This window comes from Procambarus clarkii, chromosome 22 (genome assembly GCF_040958095.1).
Source record: "Procambarus clarkii isolate CNS0578487 chromosome 22, FALCON_Pclarkii_2.0, whole genome shotgun sequence".
NCBI classification, from domain to species: Eukaryota; Metazoa; Arthropoda; class Malacostraca; order Decapoda; family Cambaridae; genus Procambarus; species Procambarus clarkii.
In genome coordinates, this window is record NC_091171.1 from 11,306,885 (window position 1) to 11,329,262 (window position 22,378).

The following is a 22,378-nucleotide window of genomic DNA, read 5'->3' on the forward strand; positions in this document are numbered from 1 at the left end:
GACACAACTGCCCTCAGAAACACCACAACAGCATGTGCTCCACAAGACAAACACCCACAGAGCTCCAAGCAACAACAATGATCCCCCAGGAAAATTATACTACAACAGAACCTTTAACTGTTCAAGAATCTGAGGTGCATAAAGCAGCCATGTCTTTTCCACTCAGATCAGTAGATGGCTTCACAGGTTTAAGACCCCAGCACATCATAAAAATAATAAACCCAGCCCTTGGAGATACCACACAGAACCTTCTGGTTGAATGTACAAGACTCTCTAACATGTGTCTAGCTGACGGTGTTCCTTAGGCTATCAAGGCCTCTCTGGGTTTTTTTGGAGCATCCCTCTGTGCTCTAAAAAGGAGGGGGAATCAGGCCCATTGCTGTTGGCAACACCCTCCAACACCTCATAGGTAAGGCTGCAGTTCTCTTCGGGGAATATGTACAATAATGTAACAACTCTTGTATATATCTCAAAAAAAAAAATAAAAAATAAGAGAGACTCGTGTGAAGGTGTTAAGAGTGAAACCCCCCCCTCTCGCCCACCACCACTAACAAGCAATCTAAACATCTGGTTCCTGGATAATAGCACTTATGCGAGAAACCTAAATACCCTTATGGAGGATACAAAAAAATCTAGGAACAGGAAGCAAATTCTTAATCAACTCCTATTCTTCACGCAATACAAAACATAAGCAACTTATTTATATTTAATTTTATTTTATTTTTATTTATATACAAAAAAAGGTACATTGGGTTGTGGGGGTACATAACATTGGTGTTTACAGAATACATTCTTGCAAAACCATCAACATACATAGCATTTCATAACTTAATGCAAAAGTATTTACTAGAATGATTTTTTTATTTGTTAACTAATTTTCAACATTTTAAGCTATAGCTACTCAATATATCTCAACTGAATTAGGGGGAACAGAAAATAACACAATTATATTATCTCAAAAACAGCAATCTTGAATTAAGACTATGTTCAATGGTTTATGCTTTACAATGCTTGCCTGAAACGCTATGTAATGCTTGCCAGAAACGCTATGCATGTTAGTTGCTTTACAAGAATATAAAAACATCGATGTTATGTACTCTCACAAATCCAATGTACATATTTGTATGTAAATAAATAAATAAATAAATAAATAAATTTACCTATTCCCTGTTCCTATCTTTGGTGAAGAAGCAAAAGATAAGAGAAAACGAGCACAAATGTCTTTGTCCTGCCACACGACTCAAACCCAGGACCTCAGCAACATGTATCTCCTCAGCTAAGCCTATACGGCTTTCTCCTACGAACCAAAAGCTCCCTGTTCACCTGAAGCACACTAGCCAAGATTTTCACATTTTTTAATGGCAAAACACCAATAACAACATAAAGGACCAATCAACACGCCCTTCACTGACAAGGGAAAAGGTATATGGGAGCTGCCTTGCATGTCTGAGGGAGTCAAGCATCCACAGGTGTTTGGACAAATAATATTTTCTCATTATCAGTACAATGGATATTGTTAGGTTAGGCTGTTAGCTTGGGTTGAGTCAAGTTGGGTTGGGTTAGGTTTTTTAAATCTTGGGAATAAACCGACTTCAATCTGGCCAGCAGCCTAGGCCTACTACAGCCTTTCTCTTGTTTCAATGTTGCTATTATAATACTTGGATAGCATAACATAGGTAAGAACAAAACTAGATCTTTAAAATCCTAGTTATGAATGATGGCAATTCACACATTAAACCAAGCACTTTAAATTCCCGAAAATGTTCTTGTTTACGCAACTTACACTTCTCACCACCATAAAACACCTGCCTTCCCTAGTATGACACACTAATTAAACAAATCAACACCATTTGCAGGTATTTATCTTCACACTAACAAAAAGATACATTTCGTCACGTAGGCCTACAGCGCTGTGGGTCACGTCTCTCGCGCTAAACTAACAATAACGCCAATACATTCAACAGCAGCCAAACACTCGCTCAAAAATATCCATGTTTGGCGGGTGGGTTGAGTTAGGTGATGCAGTAGACAGGAGTGAGGGAGGGAGAGAGAGCGAGAGAGTTGAGTGAGAGAGAGAGAGAGCGAGAGTGTGGCGTGCAGTGAGCACTTGTCACCAGCAGCGACACAGTCACAGTGCCAGTGCCACCCATACCTCCTCTCCCGTCCTGGCTCCCCCCCGGTCCCACTAGTGTAGGCCTACACCACCTCGCCGCCTCTCTGGCTCGCCCTCCACACTCACTAACCTCTACGCTGGTCTTAGTCACTCCAAATGATAAGAAATCAGGACGCAGCACCCGCCCAGTCAATCGTCAATCAGCTAGCATCACTCATTTTGAAGTTCCGGCATTCTGTTGCCGGGGCTCTTGGGCGGTAAAAGATTGTTGAATAGTTTGTGCAGTGAGTGGCACGCCATGTACCAGAGAACTGGTCCTTTACACTAATTATTCACTTCATCCCTTCAAAACGTGCCGCACTGGTCACGTCCCCCCCACCTCGATCGAGTGTAAACAAAGCCACCTACTGATTTCCATCCATCACATCTACGGTACTGCCATTCATCCATCCTCTTTATCAATTTCAAAAGTGGCTGGAATATAATTTGACTGGCAATTTTTCCTCGTTAATTCACAGTTTCTCCTAAAATTAACAATATCAACAAGAATTGATCAAACTTCACCTCCGCCATGTTGGTTTCTATCGGGGGACGCCAGGTACCCAAACCTTTTGCAAGAAGGTCCCTGATTGGTTAAAAATCACCCGCAGCCAAGTCCTGTTATTTGATTGGATACGTTTTGTTCAATCATAGCTGGGGCGCCAAATATTTGGCGGTTTTTTTAAATTTATTAAGTCCTTCGATTCGTCAAAATATACAAATATCGACTTTTAAAAGTTTGTATTTTATTTACGATTTTAATATTACTATTTTTGTTTTAATTGCTGACTTAATGTAAACAAAATTGTTCAGACAAGGGACCAACACCCACCTCTCAGCTGGAAGAATAAGATCTAACTGATAACTTTAATACGATAATAAATAAGGAACATAAATTTATGTATTAACCCTACAAGTTAGTAACACACTACTGAATTCACATGTATGACAGGAGAGTATGGTGATTGTTTGGCATGTGAAAGGAAAATTACTCTCAGGCAAGTCATGTATATATATATATATATATATATATATATATATATATATATATATATATATATATATATATATATGTCGTACCTAGTAGCCAGAACTCACTTCTCAGCCTACTACGCAAGGCCCGATTTGCCTAATAAGCCTAGTTTTCATGAATTAATGTTTTTTAGACTACCTAACCTAACGTTTTCGGCTACCTAACCTATAAAGATAGGTTAGGTAGGGTTGGTTAGGTTCGGTCATATATCTACGTTAATTTTAACTCTAATAAAAAAAATTGACCTCATACATAATGAAATGGGTAGCTTTATCATTTAATAAGAAAAAAATTAGAGAAAATATATTAATTCAGTAAAACTTGGCTTATTAGGCAAATCGGGCCCTGCATAGTAGGCTGAGAAGTGAGTTCTGGCTACTAGCCAGAACCTATATATATATATATATATATATATATATATATATATATATATATATATATATATATATATATATATATATATATATATATATATATATATATATTTTATAGAAGGGGTACCACCTCTGGTGCAAGTGTAGGGACCCATAGCCTCGGAGAAGAAAATAAAGAGTACTCAGAGAAGACCTTGTGGATCCTCACTGAACACTTTGATATTTTCTTCTCCTACCACCCCTATTCTTTTGGTATGTGTGTATATTTATCTAACTTTATTTGAAAATGTCATTACACAAAAAAAGTTACAATATTGATTACATGCAGGGTACAAGGCTGCTTGTCACAAGTTGAACAGCTCCTCCAGCTCCTCAGATGGCGGGCAGGAACCATGGATGCAGTGAGCATTTCCTCTCTGGATTGCCACACTAAGGCGCTGAAAAAGAAAACTGGCAGCTCTAGGGTCTCTAGTTGTTTCGATTAGCTTAGACCCCCAACTCCTTCAAAAAGCTAGCAGCACTTTTAACCCAGGCACCAAGTGTCTCTGAGGCAATGGGGACAAAATTGTAGTGGTGCTCAAGGTCTCTGTATTTACGTGACTTGGCCACTTCCCGGTGATTGGCAGCTCCTCCTGCTTGTGTAGCACTGAAGTCAACATAGGTATTGGCTAAAGTTGAAACGCAAGTGTAGTCCTACACCAACTGTCTACCATTCTTCCAGGGGTTCACCGTGATTCCGTCTGGGCGACCGACAGGCTCATCAGAGTTGCGGGACATTAGGTCACGGGGCTCTCTCTCTGCTGGACAACCGGCTGTGGTAAGGCTTCTCTTAATAATGTCATTGACCTCGCCGTGTCTTGCATGCCATCCTCCCGTCCTTTGGCAGAGAAGGCCATGCCGTCCGTATCTGTCGGCCTCTGCCTCGCCGCAAATACACCTGTATTCGGTGTGGATTGGGGCAGCGAGGCGGAGAGCCACGGCAATTCGGAGGGCCTGCGGTGTGAGACAGGTGCCGGTTGCTAACATTGGGGTTGCTAATAGGAAATCACCTGCATGGGGAGCTGCTACAGCTCTAAGTCGGGCAGTGTCATGTGGTGTTGTCGCAGCTTCTTGGTCGGCAATGGGGCGATCCCAGCTGGATTGCATATGGGCTTCAGAAGGCGGTGGTTGGGGTGCTGGTCCTGTGAGAGAGACCCATTTGGTTGTGCAGTCTGTACTCACCTAGTTGTACTCACCTAGTTGTGTTTGCGGGGGTTGAGCTCTGGCTCTTTGGTCCCGCCTCTCAACCGTCAATCAACAGGTGTACAGATTCCTGAGCCTATCGGGCTCTGTCATATCTACACTTGAAACTGTGTATGGAGTGAGCCTCCACCACATCACCCCCTAATGCATTCCATTTGTCAACCACTCTGACACTAAAAAAGTTCTTTCTAATATCTCTGTGGCTCATTTGGGCACTCAGTTTCCACCTGTGTCCCCTTGTGCGTGTTCCCCTTGTGTTAAATAGACTGTCTTTATCTACCCTATCAATCCCCTTCAGAATCTTGAATGTGGTGATCATGTCCCCCCTAACTCTTCTGTCTTCCAGCGAAGTGAGGTTTAATTCCCGTAGTCTCTCCTCGTAGCTCATACCTCTCAGCTCGGGTACTAGTCTGGTGGCAAACCTTTGAACCTTTTCCAGTTTAGTCTTATCCTTGACTAGATATGGACTCCATGCTGGGGCTGCATACTCCAGGATTGGCCTGACATATGTGGTATACAAAGTTCTGAATGAGTCTTTACACAAGTTTCTGAATGCCGTTCGTATGTTGGCCAGCCTGGCATATGCCGCTGATGTTATCCGCTTGATATGTGCTGCAGGAGACAGGTCTGGCGTGATATCAACCCCCAAGTCTTTTTCCTTCTCTGACTCCTGAAGAATTTCCTCTCCCAGATGATACCTTGTATCTGGCCTCCTGCTCCCTACACCTATCTTCATTACATTACATTTGGTTGGGTTAAACTCTAACAACCATTGTTAAGTCTGTGAAGCTGGGATCATGTACCCCTGCCTGTTGAACTAGGTGTTCAGGTAGGATTTCCTTCACCAAGTTGTCAGACCCCACTGAAGAGGACAGGAACGCTGGTACAGCAATTTGTGTTGCTGTGTGCACGCCAAGGCCCCCGAGTCTGACAGGAAGGGAGGCCTGTTTCCACTGTGAGTCGCTGAGGGAAAGATTGAGGGCTTTTTCTAGTGTTGATTTCAGCAAGCTATCGTACTCTTCTAATTTCATATTGTTGAAAGATGGTGAGCATCTTAGAAAGTAGGTCAGCCTGGGGAGGGACAAGCATCTGGTGATGAGGTAAAGTGCATCATGAGCATCGATGTCTTCAATCCTCTCGTTCATCCTCTTCAGGTCAGTGATCTTCTTACCAAGGACCCCGTCGATGGCATTCCTTCCAAGAGGAGCACCTAGGAGTGTGCTGTCCTCAGGGTTGGTTGTATGAATGTCAGGCAAAACAACCTTTATTTGCTCTATTATGAGCTGGTTGGTGGAGGTTATTTCGCACTTGGAAGGGTTCAGGGTGAGGCCTAGGCTTGCTCCTTGCTCCTGAATTAATCTTATGTCGTCCAAGAGTGAGGCTGGGGAGCCGGCTAGAGTACCATCGTCCAGAAACCAAATGTTGAGCTCACTGGACAGGTTATTAGTGACTTCCTTTATAACTAGGCAGAAAAGAAAAGGAGCAAGGGGGTCACCCTGTTGGACACCTTCTTGTGATTCAATTTCATGTTCCCCAAAAAGCAGAGTTAGATTCTTACTGTAGCATGAGTTTACAAACAGGTAGAGGGAAGGAAAAAGGCGATGAACTGCACTGAGTACTGCATCCCTTCTAACCAGATTGAAATATATATATATTATTATTAAATATGACCGAAAAAGTAAGATTAATAATTCTAACACGAATTTTCTCAATATTTCTTATGTTTCTTTTCACTGTCGATGGTAATTGAAAAATCAATTCTCCAAAATTCATTTTTATGTCTAGTCTGACACGACGCTTGAACGCGTTTCGTAATAACTTATTACATTTTCAAAGACTTTAGTCAAGAAATCCGGACTCCACCTGCCAAAGATTATTGGGGAATATAAACCTGGGTATGCATATGGAAATGTCAAGACACACAAGCCTGGAAACCCACTTCGGCCAATCATCAGCCAGATACCCACACCCACGTACAGACTGGCAAAGTGACTCAACGGCTTGCTGACCCCTTATGTCCCTTGCGCCTTCAGCCTGAAGTCTCCAAAGGAATTTGTTGACTTACTGCGGGGAACACAGGCCGCAGGGATAAGAGCCTCGTTGGACGTAGAATCACTGTTTACCAACGTACCTGTGGATGAAACAATCGGAATGATAGCGGACAGAGTGTATCGTGATCCGGCCTGTACTCCTCTTGACATACCAGAAAACATTCTAAGGAAACTACTCCAAGCTTGTACTAAAGAGGCACCCTTCTTGAGCCCGGATGGGCACATGTATAAGCAAGTAGATGGGGCCGCCATGGGTTCTCCCCTAGGTGTCCTGTTTGCGAACTTCTACATGGGTACCATCGAACAGAAGGTCTTAGTCGACATGAACTTGAAACCGGCCATATACTGCAGGTATGTTGACGACATTTTCACACAGGTACCTGATGTCAAACATCTGCATGAGCTGAAAGAGGCATTTGAGCGGAATTCTGTGTTGCGTTTCACTTACGAGACGTTGAAGGATGGGAAGCTGCCCTTTCTAGATGTAACAGTCATGGAAAGGAGCGGAGATTTCCACACTGCAGTCTACACTAAGGAAACAAACATAGGAATGTGCCTCAATGCCAACAGTGACTGCCCAGACAGGTACAAGAGGAGTGTTGTTAACGCTTATGTCGACCGTGCTCTCAGCCACAGCTCAGGATGGAAGAAAGTCGACGAAGAACTCTGTAGGGTAAGGCAGGTCCTAGTCAACAACGGCTTCTCCAATGGTTTCGTTGAAGACATCATAAGAAGGAAGGTGAAACGCCATGCAACCTCTGAAGAGACAACTAACACAACACCTATACCCCCTATTAGACTATTTTACAGGAACTTCTTTTCCATAGCTCATAAAACGGAGGAAAGGGTCCTGAAAGATATTGTTGATAGGAACGTTATCCCTACAGACAAATATCAGAAGATACAATTGACGATTTACTATAAAACCAAAAAAACGGCCAGCCTACTCATGAGAAACTCTCCAGACACAAAACAGAAAGCTTTAAAAGAGACCAACGTCGTCTATGCCTTCAAATGCCCACTTGGGGACTGTAAGCCTCAAAGAACTCAGTATATAGGCAAGACAACAACATCTCTTTCCAGGCGATTAACGATGCATAAGCAACAGGGCTCCATTAAGGAACATATAATCTCTTCCCACAACCAGACCATCACCAGAGAAGTCTTAACAAACAACACAGAAATCATCGATAGATACAGCGATAGCAGGCGGCTTGATATCTGTGAGGCACTACACATTAAGAAGTCAACACCAGCAATCAACAGCCAATTAATGCACAACTATATTCTACCCACTTCAAGACTCCTCACCAATATAGAAGCATCAAGAAATATGGGCCAATAGGCCCTTTACAGTTACTTCCATTCTTCCCTTTAATTTACCCAATATATACCCATTGTTTCGTGTTCTGTCTTGTGTTGAAAGTTTTGTTCACCTCATCCAAAACTGTTGTTACATATCACCTCACCCAAATGCAGGTATAAAAGATGAAAGCTGTTTAAAATTATAGCATAGAAGAACTCTGTTTAGTGTTTTCAGGTTATAGTTGTGTGTGTGTAAACTAAAGTCTTTGAAAATGTAATAAGTTATTACGAAGCGCGTTCAAGTGTCGCGTCAGACTAGAAATAAAAATGAATTTTGGAGAATTGATTTTTCAATTATCATTGACAGTGAAAAGAAACACAAGAAATATTGAGAAAATTCGTTTTAGAATTATTAATCTTACTTTTTCGGTCATATTTAATAATATATGTTTACAAGAAAGACTGCTACCAATATATATATATATATATATATATATATATATATATATATATATATATATATATATATATATATATATATATATATGTTTATATATATATATATATATATATATATATATATATATATATATATATATATGTCGTACCTAGTAGCCAGAACTCACTACTCAGCCTACTATTCAAGGCCCGATTTGCCTAATAAGCCAAGTTTTCCTGAATTAATATATTTACTATAATTTTTTTCTTATGAAATGATAAAGCAACCCTTTTCTCTATGTATAAGGTCAATTTTTTTTTATTGAAGGTAAAATTAACGTAGATATATGACCGAACCTAACCAACCCTACCTAACCTAACCTAACCTATATTTATAGGTAAGGTTAGGTTAGGTAGCCAAAAAAAGCTAGGTTAGGTTAGGTTAGGTAGGTTAGGTAGACGAAAAAACATTAATTCATGAAAACTTGGCTTATTAGGCAAATCGGGCCTTGAATAGTAGGCTGAGAAGTGCGTTCTGGCTATTAGGTACGACATATATATATATATATATATATATATATATATATATATATATATATATATATATATGTCGTACCTAGTAGCCAGAACTCACTTTTTGGCCTACTATTCAAGGCCCGATTTGCATAATAAGCCAAGTTTTCCTGAATTAATATATTTTTTCTAATTTTTTTCTTATGAAATGATAAAGCTACCCATTTCATTATGTATGAGGTCAATTTTTTTTATTGCAGTTAAAATTAACGTAGATATATGACCGAACCTAACCAACCCTACCTAACCTAACCTAACCTATCTTTATAGGTTAGGTTTGGTTAGGTAGCCGAAAAAGTTAGGTTAGGTTAGGTTTGGTAGGTTAGGTAGTCGAAAAACAATTAATTCATGAAAACTTGGCTTATTAGGCAGATCGGGCCTTGAATAGTAGGCCAAAAAGTGAGTTCTGGCTACTAGGTACGACATATATATATATATATATATTAGTATATTTTGGTAGCAGTCTTTCCTGTAGACATATTTTATTAAATATGACCGAAAAAGTAAGATTAATAATTCTAACACGAATTTTCTCAATCTTTCGTACATTATGCTTCACTGTTGGAGGTAAATCAAAAATCACTTCTCCAAAATTCATTTTTATTTCTAGTCTGACGCGACACGGGCGCGTTTCGTAAAACTTATTACATTTTCAAAGACTTCACAAATACACAACTGATTAGAACTTGCGTTTCCCTGATTTTATATCTACATTTGAGTGAGGTGGGAAGGGTGATGTGGCATTACATTTGAGTAAGGTGGGAAGGATGATGTGGCATTAGAGGATATTAATAGGGTATTAAAAGTATCAACACAAGACAGAACACGAAACAATGGATATTGAATAGAAGTGTTTGTAGAAAGCCTATTGGTCCATATTTCTTGATGCTTCTATATTGGAGCGGAGTCTTGAGGTGGGTAGAATATAGTCACAACTATATATATATATATATAGTCATGAATATATATATATATATATATATATATATATATATATATATATATATATATATATATATATATATATATATATATATATATATATATATATATATATATATATATATATATTAAGATGAATAGGAAAACCAGGGATATACTGAACATCTTGTTTCAGATTCTTTATTTTAAAATGCATAACGTTTCGAATACTTCTCGTATTCATCATCAGATCTAAAAGAAAAAACAGAAATCACAATCAAATAACTGGTAAACAAAGAACTCATACTGAATATAATTGCTTATCAAAGAAAGGAAAATGATTAAAAAAACAAAACACTTAAGCTTACTTAAACTGATCAATACGAATAAAACTTATTAACTGTCACATAGATAAAAGCTAATTAAAAAATCCATTAAATTACAAGAGGAATTTTATAACTACTAAAACAAACCATTCTATTAAACTTACGCGAAGTGATCAACAGGAGTGAAACTTGATAGCTAATAAAACTTGATAGCTTTTGTGGCAGTGAAATGTTCTAGAGTTCTCTAGAGTTGCGGGTAGCTGATCAAGTTACAATGCCTTGTGGATGTAGCACCTAGGTAATCAAATACCTAGGTAACAAGGTGTTGAACTAAAGAGGGTGCAGTAGGAACTCTGGAGGGAACTGTTGAAGAGATAACAAGGGGCGGGATAATGGACAAAGGAGAGCTATCCCTTCCCCCCCCCCGTTACACAATCATCACTTTAATGATCAAAATTGCAGATATTATACAGCACATAATGTAAACAACGTATTAACACATAATCGCAATAACTCTGTAATTAACTTGAATGTAAGATCTCTAAGCAAACACTGTGATGATGCTAGTGCCTTGATTCACACTGTTGACAACAAATTCTCCTTTGTTATACTTATGAAACCTGGTTAAAAGAGGATATTACTCAACTCTTTAACATGCCAAACTACTCAGCAATTCACAACTGTCGACCAATTCAGAGAGGTGGTGGTACTGCTCTTTACTACCACCAAGAACTGACATGCTTAAAAGTAATTCCAACTAGAGACTACTGTGGGGAGTATATCTTTACGAGTTTCAGAGTCAAGGGTGCCGAGTCTATAGAATTCCTAACACTGATGTGTCCGAATTCAACTCTAACCTTAGAAATCTAATACTAGATAACAGACTGAGCAAAACCCATCTAATTATCGCAGGGGACTTTAATATTGATATCTGCGAGCCTGATAACCCTACTGCTGCTAGTTTCCTCAACTGTATGAATTCCTGCTTCCTCGTACCCTTAATCACTAGACCTACTAGAATCACTGATAGTACTGCCTCTGCTCTTGACCACATCTGGACTAACATAACCTCTCCCCTTACTTTAGGAATAATCATTGATAGGACCACAGACCATTACCCATCATTTCTCCTAACCAAATAACATTAATAAACTACCTCTAGATACAAAGAAGATAAGCTTTAAGCTGCACAATGAAACTTCTATAAGCAACTTTCTTGCTGCTGTTGCTAATATCAACTGGGAGGCTGAATTAGGTGACATAGTGAACATCAACCTAGCAGTGCAAACATTTCTTCAGAATAACTCTGAACCTTTATAACTCCCACTGTCCAATGTTAACGAAACAAGTTACAAATAAAAGGTTAAACACTCCATGGCTTACAAAGGGTATACTTAAATCTATTAATAAAAAACATGACCTTGAGAAGAAGTATAGGTTAGGAGTCGTCTCCAAAGAATTTTCAAAGATTTACTCATCCATACTGTCTAAAATAATTAGAAGAGCCAAAATAAAATACTACGAAAATAAATTTACCCGAATTAAGGGCAACATTAAGAAAACATGGAGCACTATCTCCCAAATATTAGGATCAAAAAGATTTTAAATAAAAAACCAATTCTCCTATCCAATGACGATGGTGTGCTTTCGGCCTCAGACACTGCTATTGAATTCAATAGGTTTTTTTCATCCATTGGGAACCCCCTTGCTCATGATATTCCATCCTCACTCACTAATATTAAAGACTACCTTACAGGTAACTATCCAGAGTCTCTGTACCTAGCTTCCGATATTCCTCTGATGTTAATGACGTAATCCGTTCCCGTAAAACTAAGTCACGCGCCCTTGATGAGACACCATCTCTAATTTACAAAATGCCTCCAGATTTCTAGCTCCTGCCATTGCATTGCTCTTCAACAAATTACTTGAATTCCAAACCTTTCCAGATATTCTAAAAAAAGCTAGAGAGGTTGTTTATTATGCAAGCAAACAAAATGTTCATGTATTAATTCATTGAAAAGATGATTTTTTTAAATGTGTAATGTGTTATTTCATTCTAAAATCCTTTTGCAACGTTTATATGAGATATAAGTAACTGGCAACTACCTAATATTTAAATAATAATAATATTTTATTTACAAAAAGTACATACATAGATGCAGAGTTACATGGGAAGAATTGAATCAACATTGATTCAATATGATAATCATTATCATATATTGAATCAACATTGATTCAATAATCAGATAATCATTGAAGGATTACCAGTTAAAAAATCAGCATGTGACTCGCAGAGGCTCAAGGAAGTAATAGAACAACAAATGGAGACCATCTCAAGACCTACAACGACTCACATCTTCACAGACGGATCAGTTGATCAACAAAGAGGTTCTGCTGGGGCAGCAGTTTACACTACCAACCATGAAACTTACTGGAGCATGAATAGTGGGTGCTCAACATTGCAAACAGAATTATATGCCCTGAAGGAGGCAATAAACTATACAATTGAGAATAATTTACATGATGTCATCATTCATACCGACTCAAAATCTTCGCTCCAGGTATTGTTATCCAGTCAGCACAGAGATAATATACAACTCCTCACAGAAATCCAACATATAGGAAAAGAAGCCCATAATCTAGGGCTGTCAATCACCCTAAATTGGATATCTAGTCACATTGGTATAGATGGTAATGAAAAGGCAGACTCACTAGCAAAAACTGCCACTACTCTACCTGTTGTACAGGTTCAAATACTTCCAAGTTTCTCACAGATTAAGGAGCAAATCAAGAAGAAAATATTCTCAACTATCATAAGTCGTCACAGAGCCAAAGTAGCGGAAGGAAGATCCGCTGCAATATAGTACGAACAAGTCACTGGTTACGCCTCTTTCAAGCCTGGCAAAAAGATCCAGAGACATTGCAGTAGCCATACACAGACTCAGACTTGGTTACAAGTGCTGCTGGGAGGTAATGAACCCAATAGTTAAAGAGTGTCATATCTGTGGAACAGAAGCAGAGGCACTATTGCACTACTTACTGGAAGGTGAAGCTACCGAGGCCCTGCGCATCAAACTCAACATTAATTCAACGACAGCAGCTGCATTAGATGTACATTCCACCGCGACTACAATGATTAGAAAAGCCGTTGAGGAATGGGACTCACTAGTGAGCATTCTGCACCCACATCCGCCACCAAGATAATGTTAATAAAACAAGACTTAAACCAGTGCACTAAAACAGAAGCGATAAATTAACAGGGAAAAAGGAGGAATCCCCACCTCCATTTTAAAATTAGACCCAAATATCACAGAAACAAGGTTATTGCGAATAGCCGATCTCAATTACGGGCTCACCATAGCCCGTGCTACTTGCCCCGCTCCTGTGCCAGGTAAGTTACGGGCTCACTATAGCCGTGCTAATTGGAACTTGTTTGGAGTAGCTGAATCTATAACAACAACAACAGCGAATAATAACCAGTCTACTTTCAAGTGTGGTCTAGAACAGACACTTGCCAGATACTGTACTGACTCTCAGTGCGCTCAACTCTCACCATTGCTCGCCAAAGTATCACCTGCATACTTATGTATACTCGACCAAATATATATATATATATATATATATATAAAATATATATATATATATATATATATATATATATATATATATATATATATATATATATATATATATATATATATATATATATATATATATATATATATATATATATATATAAACGGAGGAAAGGGTCCTGAAAGATATTGTTAATAGAAACGTTATCCCTACAGACAAAAATCAGAGGATACAACTGACGATTTACTATAAAACCAGAAAAACGGCCAGCCTACTCATGAGAAACTCTCCAGACACAAAACAGAACGCTTTAAAAGAGACTAATGTCGTCTATGCCTTCAAATGCCCACTTGGGGACTGTAAGCTCCAAAAAACCCAGTATATAGGCAAGACAACAACATCTCTTTCTAGGCGTTTAACGATGCATAAGCAACAGGGCTCCATTAAGGAACATATAATCTCTTCCCATAACCAAACCATCGCCAGAGAAATCCTAGTAAACAACACAGAAATCATCGATAGATACAGCGATAGCAGGCGGCTTGACGTTTGCGAGGCACTACACATCAAGAAGTCAACACCAGCAATCAACAGCCAATTATTGCACAACTATATTCTACCCACCTCAAGACTCCGCTCCAATATAGAAGCATCAAGAAATATGGACCAATAGGCTTTCTACAAACACTTCTATTCAATACCCATTGTTTGTGTTCTGTCTTGTGTTGATACTTTTAATACCCTATTAATATCCCCTCTTGTTCTGTCTTGTGTTAATGCCACATCACCCCTCCCACCTCACTCAAATGTAGATATAAAATGGGAGATACGTATGTTCAGTTGTGTATTTGTGAACTAAAGTCTTTGAAAATGTAATAAGTTTTACGAAACGCGCCCGTGTCGCGTCAGACTAGAAATAAAAATGAATTTTGGAGAAGTGATTTTTGATTTACCTCCAACAGTGAAGCGTAATGTACGAAAGATTGAGAAAATTCGTGTTAGAATTATTAATCTTACTTTTTCGGTCATATTTAATAATATATGTCTACAGGAAAGACTGCTACCAAAATATACTAATATTAAAGTGCACGACCCAGCAGCAAGGAATCAAGCCTTCACGATAAAATATCGCCAGGATCTGATTCGTGATCAGATATACAAGGCAGAGAATGAAATCAAAGACAACAAAACGCAACTACTTCATGCTACAAACGAGTGGAGAAATAGCAACATCGACCATAGTATCCGTACCCGCATTGAACAACACCTCGACATCCTCACAGACCAACATCACCTCAGCACTGAAACAAGGATTATCAAGAAACTAACAACATTATATGGAGGACCTATGGCAATTCCACGACCAAGAGATGGCTTCCTGAACCTTGCAGGAATTAACCTCACTGAGGACCAAGTCACTCTCCTAAATCTGGGCATAAACTGTCATGTTATGTCCAGACCGAGTGAAATGGCCCGGAAAGTAGAGTTGGAAATTCTGTTGGACGACATATTCGACCTCGAGACACAAAAGAAGGTCACTACCAAAGATACCTTACAAGCAGAACTTATTGCAGAAGGAGGAAAGAATCGAGGCAACTACAGAAGCACCATACTGTCCCCCGAGCTTAAAGCGGCAGCTAAAAGCCTTCGTGAGAACAAGGAGATAGTTGTCAGGAGAGGTGACAAGTCGCCAATATATGTCATTCTTAAAAAAGACGAATATCTGGCGAAAATGAACATCATACTCTCTGACCAAACTAAGTTCCAAAGGGTAACGAAGGACACTACAGCCGAATTAAAAGCAAAGGTCAACAAACTGATCGAAACTGTAAACGCCAAGAAATCCGGACTCCACCTGCCAAAGATCATTGGGGAATATAAACCTGGATATGCGTATGGAAATGTCAAGACGCACAAGCCTGGAAACCCACTTCGGCCAATCATTAGCCATATATATATATATATATATATATATATATATATATATATATATATATATATATATATATATATATATATATATATATATATATATATATATATATATATATATATATATATGACAATGTCAGACCACGGAGGAAAAATGAAACAGGAAATTTCCTTAAGTACTTTCGTATATTAAATACATCTTCAGAAGGTCATTTTACAGATCGAGTGATGGGTATAAATAGGCAGGAGAGAGTGGTGAAGTAAGGTGAGGTACAATACTTGGACAACGCAGAAGGCCCATTGGCCCATCAGATGCACCCAATTAGCCCATCCGATGTAGCCCAATGGCCCATCTGATACAGCAGACATACAAGCATAATACATAGGTAATTATAACATAAAGAGGTTATGTTATAATCTGCGTTGTCCAAGTATTGTACCTCACCTTACTTCACCACTCTCTCCTGCCTATTTATACCCATCACTCGATCTGTAAAATGACCTTCTGAAGATGTATTTAATATACGTAAGTACTTAAGGAAATTTCCTGTTTCATTTTTCCTCCGTGGTCTGACATTGTCACATTCTTAATCACGTGTTTATTTTCGTGATATACACACACATATATATATATATATATATATATATATATATATATATATATATATATATATATATATATGTATATATATATATATATGTATATATATATATATGTATATATATATATATGTATATATATATATATGTATATATATATATATATATATATATATATATATATATATATATATATATATATATATATATATATATATATATATATATATATATATATATATATATATATATATATATATATATTCTCTTAGTGTCTGTGTTTATTGTCACCATATTTTACGTAACAATAGAACCGTTACAATGTCAACCCATGTCTTGCTATTCTAATCAATGCTGTTTGTTGACCAACTTGTACAATTACTGATTTCTGCCATGTTCCCCCTCCCCTTATTTTTTTTCGTTTTTCAACACAATTCATACTTTCAAAAAAATCAAAATCAAAATGTTTATTCAGGTAAAAGTACATACATAGAAGATGAGTTACAAACATAATGTTGGATTTATAGATAGAGCTAGTCCATACATTACCTAAAGCCACTAATACGCACAGCGTTTCGGGCAAGGTGAGGTGGGGGAAAACACTTAGACTAATCTCAATTAGTATTAAGTTTTAGTCTAAGTGTTTTCCCCCATACCTTGCCCGAAACGCTGTGCGTATTAGTGGCTTTAGGTAATGTATGTACTACCTCTATCTATAAAGCCAAAATTATGTTTGTAACTCATCTCTGTATGTACTTTTACTTTAATAAACATTTGATTTGATTTGAAGTGCGGGTGCTGTCCAGGCTTGGGTTGACAGGGAGTATTGGTGCGGGGTCGGCCACTGATGGAGCAGTGTATCTGCCATGGCTTCTGGTATTTCGAAGATCGGTAACTTGTTTGTTTTGTAGAGTTCGTTGAGTATTTTGTACTGCTGTTTGATATCTCCTCCTGAGAATGTTTTTGCAAAATGGATGAGGGCTGCTACAGTACTGTCGATGGTGGCTGATGGCAGAGTGCATGGCGACGGCTGGGTCGATGATTGGCCAGCCTGGTTAGGTAGTGTTGTCTGGGTCTGTGATTGGCTGCCGCCGCGGGAGTTGCTCGTCCAATAGTTGCGTTGTGCACCGCTCGTGGCGCCACTTGTCGGGAGTTCTGGGAAAGCTACTTCCTGGATGTTAAACGCTTTCTGTTTTGGAGTTGCGGTTGCTTGCCTGGCGTCGATCATTTACTTAATTACAGCCTTCCTAGGTGGGCAGTCCTGTGAGACGGCGGTGTGGGCTTCGTTACATAGTAAGCAACACTGGTGGGTGGCCGTGCAGGTCCTATACTGGTGAATTCCTGAACAGATGCTGCATCTCTACTCATGGCTGGTGCACTTCTGGGCATAGTGGGTGTATTGATAACACCTGAAGCACTGTCGTAGGGGAAATACCGTTGCCTGGCAATCTGGTGGGGTGTGCAGGCCTCACCATAACTTCTGAGGCCGTTGTCGGCGGCGAGGGTGGCCTCTGCTGGAGACTTGAGGGTGACCTTCAGGGTGGGTTTCCTGTTTACATCCTGCTGGATGAGGTGTGCCGAGATGGCGGCAAGAGAGTGGTTCTGAGCGTTGATATTCTTTATGATCTCAGCAATTGGTTGTTCTGCTATGAGAGCGCTTACTCGGTGGATGAATATCGATCTTACAACCTGGTATTGTTGAGGGTGGTATGAGGTTCAGGTTTACTGCCTCTAGAGCCGTGAGAGTAGCTGTGTTAAACAGGTCTTCGAGCGCCACTGCACTGCTGAACAAATCTGGAGTATTTCCACTATGATGACGTCGATGGGAGCTACCTCTAATGAGTTCGCCGTCAGGAGGGTCAGAATCTCGGCCTTGGTGTAGTTGGGGTCGGGTCCTCGGAACCGAACCTTGATCCGGTAGAGCATGGTGCTGGTAACCCTCACCACGCCTACAGGGTACTCACATTTTCTTCCATTATTTTATTATTTGTCTTTATACAATATTAATCATGTTTCGTCTAACCGCATTTCGTTCCACCTCGGAGGATGAACTTGCTAATTTCATTCGTGCTAATAAAGCCGAATTACTAATTAAATTAATAATCTTATCCACAGAGTATCACCTCTCACCTCCATATGGGGGCCACTAAAGCTGAGCTCCATAACATGATTCTAGGCTGAAAATGATCTTATCACTTCAGAACAGCAGGAACAACATAAAGTTGCCGATAACGCTGCACACACACTCATGAAATTAAAGATCGAGTTAGCTCAGTCAGAAGCTGCTGCCAACGAACACAAATGGGAAATGAGAAGTATGAAAAAGGGTAAAAGTACAGCACCTGGTGAAGATGGCGTCACCTACGACATATTCAATGCACTGTGGGAAGTGTCTGGGAATCCACTACTCCACCTGTTTAACAAATCATTCCTAAGTGGAGCGTTGCCCACACAATGGAAACATGCAATAATTGTTCCCATACCGAAACCCAATGACTCTGGCAATTACAGACCTATCAGTCTTATGTCATGCACTTGCAAGATGCTTGAAAGGATCATTCTAAACAGACTGTTGCACAAAATAGGCAGGTTAGGGGGAGGGGGTCAATGGATTTGTTAAAGGACGGAGAACAGCAAATTGTATAGTTAATTACCTGGCTAATGACACAGATAAGTACTTTGTATTTGTCGACATCAAAGGAGCTTTCGACAAAGCACAGGGGATTGCGATCCTGGACGAGCTTGCATGCATGGGTGTCAAGGGGAGACTCATGAAATGGGTTGAAGACTACTTCACAGGGAGAAAAGCCAAGGTTTGCTTCAATGGAGCAGTCTCCAGAACAATGAATATGGAACTCGGGACCCCCCAAGGCGGAGTCTTGGGGGGTCCCGATTCAATGTATTCAATGTACTTATGAACGCCATTGTAAATATTGATTTTCCGGAAGGAGCACAAGTGGGATATGCAGATGATGTCCTAATACAAGCTCCCACTTTGGGAAAAATTAAACAGTCCATTGAACTCCTCGGAAGGAAATGTATTGAGCTCGGTTTCACTCTCTCCACAAACAAGACAAAAGCATACTCATCACAAGCGGAGAGCAAATGAAGAACTGCAAATTAATGGTGTAACACTTGAATGGGTTGACCACTATCGGTACCTTGGCGTCACTGTCGGCTCTAACAAGGGGAAGAAAGAGGAGCTCAACTAACTCATAGGAACATGCAAAAGTCGACTCAGGCACTGAAAGCCATGACCTGGAATGGGCATGGAGCCTCTATTGCCGTGCTAAAAATGATGTACACAGCCTATGTGCGCTCCGTCATAGACTATGCAGCACCAGTTTTATGCACCTACTCCCAAAGCAATATGAAAAGGCTCGAAAGCATTCAGAATGAAGCTATGACAATCATTTTTGGAGTTCCATGAACTGCTAAAACGTCCAATCTACGAGAGGAGTTGTCCCTCCCCAGTGTTAAGTGTTAAAAGCAGAATTAAGGAGCTGAATGCTAAGCTTGCAATTAGGATAGCCAGAGATCCCCATTACAATAATATTGCTGTGCTACTTTCAGGGGGAAACAGGAGAAGCAAAAAATGGCATCACAGATCAGTCTGCTACCTCGAAGAACTTCACCTGCTTGAGCAAGCCCGTGAGCTCCTCCTTGTAGAGAGGTTACCTCCCTGGGAGGATGACTCATGCAAGATTATCATCAATGAAATGGCAATGAAAAAATCCAACATGATACCACAAGAAATGAGGCACAAGTATCTCGAGGAAATTTATAAAGAAGCCGGAGATGAACTAGATCAAATCTACACTGACGGGTCATCTAATCCTATCAATGGCAGGGCTGGTGCAGCATACACTGTAATTAAGGATAATGCTTTCCAACGCAGAAATGAAGAAAAAGCGTGTATTGAGAACTATGCCTCTTCAACGCAAGCAGAGCTAACTGCCATTGTTATGGCGTTAAGGTTTCTTGAACGGAACACTAATGGTGCAGTGATTTGCACTGATTCTAAAGCAGCACTTCAAAGCCTAAGTAAAAATCGGGCAGAAAATCTTGCAATAGTCACTAAAATTAAGAGAGCTGTGAGAGTACTTACCAATCAGGGAGGAGTCGTCAAGTTTCTGTGGATCCCCTCCCATGTTGGAATATGTGGGAATGAACGAGCAGATGTGCTGGCTGCTGAAGGAGACCATATTGAATACTTCATATCCAAGACTCTACTACAAATTAGAGGTATTGTCAGGCAACATCACCGTGGCAAGGTAACTGAGGAAAGGAGGATAGAAGCACAAACCAGTGAATCTGTACGATGGTACAACATGGTTGCAGCTGGCAATCCCAATCATTATGGACGAAGAGGAGGTGGACGAGGGAGAGAATCAGTAATAGCGAGAATCCGTCTTGGATACAAGTATCCATGGAGATACGGAATGGAAACAACTGCTGATCAGCGAAGTTGCACAATCTGTGATGAGAGTGACGGACACCGCCTAGACCACTATCTACGTGAATGTGAACATCTGAGAGACATTAGAAGTATGTGTAGAATAATAAACCCCACATTGTTTGAATTAGGAAAACACTATTTGTCAAATATTGATACTGTTCTTAAAAAATTTCCCCATTTTGCACCCGCAAGATAACGTAAGGTTTTAAGGGTTGACAGATTTTAATCTTCTTGTTTGAGGAGCTGTTCACTTGAGACAGTTATAATAATAATAATAATAATAATTTTTATTTAGGCAAAGGTACATACATAAAGAGATTTTACAAAGTTTGTTGGCTTTATAGATAAGAGCTAGTACATACAATGCCTAAAGCCACTATTACGCAAAGCGTTTCGGGCAGGAAAAAACACTACTGACTAAAGCTTAAAACTAATGGGTAAAAAGAAGAAAAATGCGTTGAGTACAAATAAAAATAGGGGTAAAAGAGGGGGGAACATTGTTGAAAAAACAGCACAAATACAATTACAAATTATTTCAGAAAATTACATTAAAACAGCGTTGATTTGTAAAAAAAAAAAAAAAAAAAAAAAACATACATGGGTTGACAATAGAGGGGTAAGGTAGGTTACAGGGAATTTATTAGGTAGTGCTTCGTTTTTAACTTAAACTGGTTGAGAGAGGTACTGTCTTTAACATGGTTGGGAAGGTCATTCCACATTCTGGGCCCCTTGATTTGTAGAGCATTTCTGGTTTGATTAAGTCGTACTCTAGGAATATCAAAACTGTATTTATTTCTGGTGTGGTGCTCATGGGTTCTGTTACAACCTTCTATGAAGCTTTTGAGATCAGGATTGGCATTACAACAGTTTAGCGTTTTATATATGTATAGTACACATGAGAGAATGTGCAGTGACTTAATGTCTAACATATTCAGGGATTTGAGTAGGGGTACCGAGTGATGTCTGGGGCCAGAATTGGATATTGTCCTAATAGCAGCTTTGTGTTGAGTAATTAGAGGACGTAAGTGATTTTGGGTAGTAGAGCCCCAAGCACAAATACCATAGTTGAGATATGGATAGATAAGGGAGTAATAGAGAGTCACCAGGGCAGGGCGTGGTACATAATATCTGATCTTAGAAAGAATGCCCACAGTTTTTGAAACTTTTTTTGATATGTTTAGAATGTGTCCCTGGAAATTCAGCTTGTGGTCAATGAGAATGCCAAGGAATTTGCCATCTAATTTGTTACAAATTTGGGTATTGTTTATTTTGAGATTTATTTGATTAGAGGATTTATTGCCAAACAGAATATAGAAAGTTTTGTCAATGTTAAGGGTGAGTTTGTTGGCAGTTAGCCACAGATGGACTTTATTTAGCTCAGTATTTACTGTGGCAT

General features: G+C 39.3%; 1 protein-coding gene across 15 annotated transcripts in view; it reads right to left on the minus strand.

Annotated features, from left to right (window-relative positions):
* The window catches only part of LOC123757399 (mesoderm induction early response protein 1), a 170,656-nt gene extending 167,899 nt beyond the window's left edge, over nt 1-2,757 (minus strand). For 3 of the 15 annotated variants that reach the window (XM_045741039.2, XM_045740951.2, XM_069329446.1), the window contains exon 1: nt 2,522-2,669. In XM_045741039.2, coding sequence (XP_045596995.1) covers nt 2,522-2,563 — 42 coding nt within the window. In that variant the 5' untranslated portion in view covers nt 2,564-2,669. The other 12 variants (XM_045741058.2, XM_069329449.1, XM_069329448.1 and 9 more) reach the window with 9 other exon arrangements.
* Between the last annotated feature and the right edge of the window lie 19,621 nt (nt 2,758-22,378).